General features: G+C 37.8%; 1 protein-coding gene across 1 annotated transcript; it reads right to left on the reverse strand.

Annotated features, from left to right (window-relative positions):
* Window positions 1-3,597: 3,597 nt before the first annotated feature.
* LOC119693887 lies at window positions 3,598-6,439 on the reverse strand. Its single transcript, XM_048627993.1, has 3 exons — window positions 5,291-6,439; window positions 4,313-4,546; window positions 3,598-3,615 (listed from the first exon to the last, which is right to left on the reverse strand). The coding sequence occupies exons 1-3, from the start codon at window positions 6,437-6,439 to the stop codon at window positions 3,598-3,600; spliced, it is 1,401 nt and encodes a 466-aa protein (XP_048483950.1).
* Window positions 6,440-8,647: the final 2,208 nt, after the last annotated feature.

The following is an 8,647-nucleotide window of genomic DNA, read 5'->3' on the forward strand; positions in this document are numbered from 1 at the left end:
GTCTCTATCCTGCGCAGTCGCTCTCCAGTCGCCTGCCTGTAGTTGGCGCAGGTCCTTGCCGACTTCATCGCTCCAGCGATATTTGGGACGGCCAACTGGTCTACGACCGCTTGGTACTCCAAGGTAGGCCCTCTTGGCAGCGCGATCCTCCCCCATCCTTTGCAGATGACCTAGCCAACGGAGTCGCTGGGATTTAATTTGACCAATGATGTTTGGCTCAGAAATCAGGTCTTCGATTTCCTGGCCTCGACCTTAGTAAAATGTTATCATATAACACGAGAAGAGTTGTTGCAATACTGTCATAATAAATTCATGAATTTGGAAAAGCTGTATTTGAAAGGAATGTACTACTTACCTCGGAAACAATATGGGATAAGTACACTTGTGAACACTTTGTATCAAGGTTTCAGAAAGAATAAACATTCAACAGATATGATACACACTCACCTTTATTATATACTAATTTAATCCCAAACTTATTACCCTTCAACAATGATGACTATATGACACTACATACATTATGCTTATGACTGTAATCCCCGAACTGACCCCCCCTGACTACCCCATAAGTCACCCGCTTTTTGCTTTAGTTACTTTAGTACTCCCGTGATAGAGCCATATCGGCATTTTAGAATGAGTTTGTCATCGTTTATGAGGTTTGCAGCGTATTCAAGCTAATATTTAGACACATAATATTATATTATGTACATACATATTTAATTTTCTTAAACATAACTAAGATATATACCTACCTACGTTATTAAAAACCTTGTTAAACTTTCCCACCTGTTACATGTTACACGTATTTTCTCGTGTTCAGCCTTCAAAAGTAGCAAGTCTCAATTAAGGCAACACACACAACTAATTGAAAGTTCCCGACTATTACCGAGAAATAAATGTCTGTTGCAGCAAGACTTGTGCAACTTCCTAATTTGCTGCCGACAGCCGGTTTCTGCTGCAGGGGGGGGTAAACTTGTGGCTTAAATTACTTTTAAAATATAGTGAAATAAATATAATAAATATTTACACATTTAGTGAAATAATTGATTAAGCAGGTAAGTAACAATAATTGCAATCCAAATAATGTAAAATAAAGGAAACAAAAACGCTACCAATGTTGGTGAAAAAATTGACAAAGTGACGAAATAGTGCACAATTCTAAGGCTTCGTATTTTATTAAACGAATGTTTCTGAAATTAACGCTAAACCTGACTCAGTCGACTGCAAACAGTTTGCCTGTTGGGAACGCAGCCTACGTTAAGTGAATATTTATTACATAACTAAAACCGATTCTTTGCAACAACTGCCAACTACTCAAGAAAGTATTTTTTCAATGTCAGTAAACTAACGAAATTAAATTTCCAAACTTTGAGAGTTTTTGATACATTTGCAAAGCAATGAAATCAAGACTTTGCTAAAAGAAATAATCTCATTCAGCAACTTTTCAACTGATATCGATAAGTTAGAAGTTCAATGAGAGAAATTTAATTATTGGAAAGAAATAAAAAATACTGAGTCGTGAGCTTCGAAAGAAATAAGAAGAGGATTTTATTTTATTATTCCCCTTCAATGCAGACGCTTTTAAATTGTGAACATTATGAACTTGCGAGAATTATTGCCCGATCCACTTGGTAATATGGAATTTTAGTTTCTCACCGAATCTAATCCTCGTCACAACACAATGATAAAAGTAAGGGTCCATCTATCGATATCGAACACATCGGACCAAACGGATTTTAATAAATGTATGGAAACGCAGCATCGGCAAGGCAATCAGCCGATGAAGTGGACGCACTTGTGTGAATTTCTATGCCAAGAATATTGAATGCGATGCGTCCGTTGCGTACGATGCTGAAAGGTGAACGCTTACTTACCTTAAAAGAAGCATTTTTATTATTATACATGCTGTGCATGGTATTAAATGATAGGGATAGGTATAGGTATATGATGTATGTATGTGCAATAGCCAATAATTAATTAAAATAAATTGTTGTGAACATTCACTCCTCGAACTAACTCGAATAGTAAAACTATTGTACGTGAATGTTCATAATAGATTATTTATTTTCCAATTTAAAAGACCAAAAAAATTGCTTGTTTTTTCTCTGACAAATTATCAACAACATAGACACACATGTCAAAACATAAAAAAGCACATAAAAAGGTAAATTCTCAGAATAACAACATTATGACTTAAACATAACCGCCCACCAAGGACAAGGTTCTTGTCCTTAACCAAACACAACTAAAAAGCACCGCCCACCGTAACATAAAAAACAAACTAAAGTTTTAACAAAGCACTTAACAACAAACACAAATCAAATGTACTCATAACAACTTAAAAATAACAATAAAGTAATTAAGTACTAACATTTATGTACTCAATCATTTAATCAGCTACAGGAAGCAAACACAATTTTGAAACTGGCCTTTTTAATTCGCCATTTTTCGTTTTTAAAGTGACTACTCTAACAACCTTGTCCAAACCGGGGTGTACAGCAATTATCCTACCATAAAGCCAACGACATGGAGGAAGACCGTCCTCTTTTACTACTACTATGTCGCCAACATTTACGTTTTGTCTGCCCGACGGCCATTGATAACGCTGCAAAAACTTAATTAAATAGTCTTTCGACCATTGCCGCCAAAAGTCTTGCAACATTCGTTGTGTGTATTGCCATCTCCTCAAAGAACTAATATTGGAGGACTCATAACTTCTGTCTGGAGGTGTGAGAAGAGGCTCTCCTATCAGAAAATGACCTGGCGTTATGACATCCCAGTTCTCTATATCATCTCCCATAGTAGTTAGCGGCCTAGAATTGAGACAAGCCTCTATTTGTGACAGCACGGTAGACATCTCTTCAAATGTTAAAGTCGAGTTCCCTATAACCCGTCGCAAATGGTATTTCACTGACTTAACACCTGCTTCCCATAAACCTCCGAAATTTGGGCTATGAGGCGGTATGAAGTTCCATGTACAATTATTGTTAGCTAACGATTCTGAAATGTTTTTAATAATTCCATGCTCTTCAGTAAACAGTCTTTTTAAATCATTCGAAGCCCCAACAAAGTTCGTCCCATTATCGCTCCATAGCTCAGAACAAGGACCACGTCTACTGACAAACCTTTTGTACGCTTGCAAAAAACCTTCTGAAGACAAATCCGACACTACTTCTAAATGAACAGCGCGAGTTGACATACATACAAAAAGACAAATATATCCCTTGTAAGATTTATGTCCTCGGCCTTTCGTTGTTCTGATTTGAATCGGACCCGCGTAATCCACACCACTGTACTTAAATGGGCGAGCTGGTGTCACTCTCACCGAGGGCAACTGTCCCATTACCTGATTGCTCGTAGCTGCCTTGTTCTTGACACATATTATACACTTCCTATATATTGCCTTTATGCGTTGTTTCACCCCAACTATGAAATATTTTTCTTGTAAATATCTCAACATCAACTGAGGACCTCCATGTAAGGTTTGACTATGAGCATCCGCAATCAATAGATCAACCAGATAACCCTGTTTAGGTATTATAATCGGGTGCTTCCGATTTTCTTTGACTTGTGAATATTCTAAACGCCCTCCCACTCTCAGTACACCGTCACTGTCTAGAAAGGGACTCAAAGAACATATTTTGCTGTTTCTAGATATGCTCTTATTCATCCTTATATTTTTTATTTCTTCTTCATAACTATCCTCTTGTTGCACCTTTATCACATTTCTCAGAGTTTCCGACATTTCCTTTGCTGTAAGATACCTTTCAACTGTTTCTTTCTTGCATCTTTTGACAAACTGTCTACAATACGTCAATACTCGAATCATCCGCATTAGTGATGAAAATCTTTCTAGGACAGACTCTTCAACTATCCCACAATGTGTCTTGATTTCTTCCTCAGTAACACTTCTTTGTTGCTTTTTATAATTTATATCTTCATCCTGTAAAAACTCTGGTCCCTTAAACCATAGCGCATTTTTAGCGAGTTCTGATGGCCGCAGTCCACGAGAAGCACTATCCGCAGGGTTCTTGTCCGTCGTTACATGAGCCCAATTTATGGGATCCAAATTGGTTTGTATTTCTGCAACACGATTAGCCACAAATACCTTCCATCTATTGGGGTGGCTATTGATCCAAGCTAGAACCACAGTCGAATCTGTCCATGCGTGAACGTCTCTCTTAGGAATTTCAAATGTTAGTGCTATTTCTGTTAATAGCCTTGATAACATGACAGCTCCACACAACTCAAGTCTGGGTATAGAAATTTGTTTCACCGGTGCAACCTTTGTCTTCGCTGTAATTAATGCTACCTTAGTAATGCCTTCTTTATTAGTGACACGAACGTACACCACAGCAGCATATGCCACTTGGGATGCGTCGCAGAAGCCATGCAGTTCTACTTTTTGGTCATCCAAAGTAGTTCCCGCCCACCTCGGAATATTGATTTCCGAGAGATGTATTAACTCCTCTCGGTACGACATCCAATCCTTCAAAATTTCATCTGAAACCTTTTCATCCCATTCTAAACCTTCTAACCAGAGTCTCTGAATCATAATTTTGGGTATCACTGTGCAGGGACTTGCCCAACCAATAGGATCAAAAAATCGGGATATGTCCGATATTATCTTTCTTTTCGTCACTGGCTTATTTAATTCTTCTAGATTTACCTTGTATCGGAAACTATCTTCCTTCCTATTCCAAGTTATCCCTAGTACCTTCATTGAATCGTTCTCCTTGAATTTTAAAAGCTCTTCGCTGTCGCATTTATTGTTCCTCTTCATTTCCGTTATTAAATTTTCATTATTGCTGGTCCACTTTAGGAGTTCGAACCCCCCTCTCCCTATCAAACTATTCATTTCCTTAAATATCTGTAAACCTTCTTCTTCCGACTGACATCCGGTCAATAGATCATCCATATAAAAATCAGTTACTAACCTCTTGGAAGCTAAAGGAAATTCAGCTCCCTCATCTGTTGACAGTCTTTGCAAAACCTTCACCGCTATGTATGGGGCACACGCTGTTCCGAAAGTTAATCTAGTATGTCGATAGTGCTCATTCTTCGACTGAGTATCATTTCTCCAAAGAACTCTTTGATAATCTGTGTCTTCGTCATTAATCTTTATCTGTCTATACATTTTTGCTATATCTGCAGACATACATATTGGATGAAGCCTCCATCGCATAATTATGTTCCTCAAGTCAGGTTGCAAAGTTGGCCCTACCAACAGTTGGTCGTTTAAAGACGTACCATTCGCATATTTACAGGACGCATCAAAAACTATACGAACCTTTGAGCTGTCCTTGTCTTCCCTGACAACTGCGTGATGAGGTAAATAAACTGCGTTCTTATTGCCTTTCTCTTCATCTGGAACCTTTTCCATGTGATCTAAAGTTAGATACTCATAAAATACTTCCGAATATTTTTCTTTCAGGTTCATATCTTTGTCTAATTTCCTCCTCAAACTATTTAATCTCACGTGACATATTTTTTCAGATCCGTCAAGTTGTATCTCATCGTCTTTAAAAGGAAGCCGAGCTATATATCTTCCAGATTCATCTCTTTGTATTGTTCTATCGAAGTGTTCTTCACAACGTTTCTCTTCTTCAGTAAACCTTTGCTCTTTCGTCAATTCTGTATCTTTTTCTAGTTCCCAAAACCTTTTTAGTAGCTCATCATCTTCGACTCGAGCATGTAGTACATTTATATCTGCAGATGGTCGTAACGATGATGGCACCACTCCAGATAAAATCCAGCCTAGTGAAGTCGCTTGTGCTATAAAATCCCCGGTTGATGACTTTTTAATACCCTCTTTTAATACCTTGCTGTAGACTTCAGCACCCAACAAGATGTCAACCTTGTTTGGTACATGGAAATTAGGGTCAGCTAACTCCAAATCAGTCACATCAAACCATTGCATAACCTCCACTCTTTCCGAAGGCAACTCTGAAGTTATGTTCTTTAGGACATATGCATTTACCTCGAACACCAAGTCTGGATTGACCCTTGATTTCATTTTAATGGTAACCATTGAATTAGTTGTAATGTTTTTGCCTCCACCAAGCCCGGTTATATGACCCTTCACAGGGATTTTCTTGAGACCCAAATACTGGACTGTGCCTTCAGTCACAAATGACGATTGCGATCCTTGATCTAATAAAGCTCTTACCGTGTAGTAATCACCATTTTTTGATAAGGCCTTCACCAAGGCAGTAGCCAACAAGACCTGTTTGTATACCCTCCCTGATGAGAAACACGTCACGGTAGGTTTAACTTCATCCTCCCCTTGAGGCGTACTCGTAGATGCAACAGCTGACGTCCCAACGTTCGCGTTTAAATTCGCTTCTTCTACCACCTCTATGTTACCTGTCCCCCTGGCGTGCAATAACGAATGATGCTTACCCTTGCATATACGGCACCTACCTTTGGATTGGCACATTCTAGCAATGTGATCGCAACTCAAGCAATTGAAACACACATTATTGTTTTGGACAAAGTTGCGCCGAGCATCTACAGTTTCCTTACTAAATTTTTCGCAATGTGGTAAAAAGTGTTCATCACCGCAATAAGAACAATAGTTATGCGTCACATGCAAAGACTTAAATTTGTTAACTGGAACATTATTGCTGCTCTGAGCTCTGTACGACGAAGTTGATCTAGAATCCAGAAATTCTAAGGCACGGTAACGGTTCGTAAGAAACTGCTTGAATTGTTCATAAGTTGGTAACTCATCAGTAGCATTATTACTGGACACAAACAATTCCCATTGCTTTCTAGTTTCTGGATCCAACTTCAAACACATAATGTGAATAATGAGGATGTCCCAACTACTAACATCTATGCTAATGTTCGCGAGTGTATCCAAACAATCGTTTGTTGTATCTATCAGGTCTTTCAGTGATGCAGCTGATTCACTGTAAATATTTTTCTGACTTAACAATCTTTTTAAGATATGGTTACTTACATATTTTCTATTATTATAACGCTCCTCTAATAATTTCCAGCATCTTTCATAATTACATTCTTGAATGGGAACATGTCTTATTAGTTGTTCGGCCTCATCCGTTAAATATCCCTTTAAATAATGAAGCTTTTGCACATTATCTAAACTGTCGTTACAATGTATTAGTGATTGAAATAAATCACGGAATGTGGACCATTCAGAATACTTCCCGGAAAACATCGGAATATTTATCTTTGGCAATTTTACTTGACTAACTCGACTTTGCGTATAAACGTTTCCAGCGTTAGTATTCTCAGTTACTGTAAAAGCCTTTGCTTTAACCTTCAATTGGCATTTATATTCTATATACAATTCTTCCGTCTGATCATATATGTCTTCCGTTATGTAACTACTATTTTCTAGTTGCTGAACATCTGAACTGCGCATTATTTCCTTGTGACCTTTTACAAATTCATCCCATAACTGTTCTACTAATTCAAGTCTACCTTCAATATATTCTTGGCTAATGCGATCCTTCGGCGCCTTCTTAAAATTAACCTGCGCTTTCTTTATTCTATTGCTCAAGTCTAATTGAAAGTTTACTATAGAATCCATTTTTACCAATAGAACTTGTTCTTACTCTAAGATTGAATATTTACATATTATTTTTCAGTTAAGCCAAAAATGTTTCAAATTTTTCTAAGTCTACGGTTACTATACTAATTCACTAAGTTTACATGTCCTTAGCTTTAAAGTCTATTTTCGCTCAACACCGATGAAACTTCCAAGTGTTTTGTTTCTTGACAATAAAGTACAAATTCGTCTACAAATCGACCCATCAATATTGTAATGTACTCACAGTTTTTTTTTTCACCCTTTACTTCACTCACTCACTGATCACTGATTGCGCCAAGTAGGTAGTTCCTCTGGAATCTGGATACAGCCTCGGCCGCCCACAATACTCTTCCTAGTACTGCGGAGTCGCTGTATCCGGTTCCGCTCCGTCCTGTCAGGCGCTGGTGATGACCACACGCCCCGCCGCCGCCGCCGTTCCACCAGTTTGATGTTTGCACCGCACCGCACCGTGCAAACTCCCTCCCACCAAGCTACAATGTTGCGATAGCTATCCCCTGTCCGTAGCTTCCGTCGAAAACTCAAAATGCGATTGGTTGCTAATTCAAATCCGGCTCGAAGGACCATATGAACATTCACTCCTCGAACTAACTCGAATAGTAAAACTATTGTACGTGAATGTTCATAATAGATTATTTATTTTCCAATTTAAAAGACCAAAAAAATTGCTTGTTTTTTCTCTGACAAATTATCAACAACATAGACACACATGTCAAAACATAAAAAAGCACATAAAAAGGTAAATTCTCAGAATAACAACATTATGACTTAAACAGTTGAACTAATACCAAATACTTTAAAATCGCTCAGAAAACTCGGTAATATTTATAAACTTACTTAATAAAAAGTCAATATCCGCAAATGAAAAGTTGGAATGAATAAATGTTATTTCGTTCAGTGATTGCAGCTAGAGTACTAAATTGAACTCTTCTGAATAAATAAATAAACAAACATTTTCAATTTCATATCTTCGCCCATAAAGTACCTAAATAATACATTATTAAGTTATAAGTACAGTGTAGTGCAGTATGAGAGCTAGCAATAACTGCAGTTCTGTGTAAATCTTACGAT

This window comes from Plutella xylostella, chromosome 4 (genome assembly GCF_932276165.1).
Source record: "Plutella xylostella chromosome 4, ilPluXylo3.1, whole genome shotgun sequence".
Taxonomy (NCBI): domain Eukaryota; kingdom Metazoa; phylum Arthropoda; class Insecta; order Lepidoptera; family Plutellidae; genus Plutella; species Plutella xylostella.

Excerpts from the sequence above, each read along its gene's own strand:
- LOC119693887 (XM_048627993.1), bottom strand. The coding sequence starts at position 6,439 with ATGTGCCAATCCAAAGGTAGGTGCCGTATATGCAAGGGTAAGCATCAT. Across the intron at positions 4,547-5,290 it reads AAGACAAGGACAGCTCAAAG|AGACTCTGGTTAGAAGGTTT; the intron begins GTTCGTATAGTT and ends ATTATGATTCAG.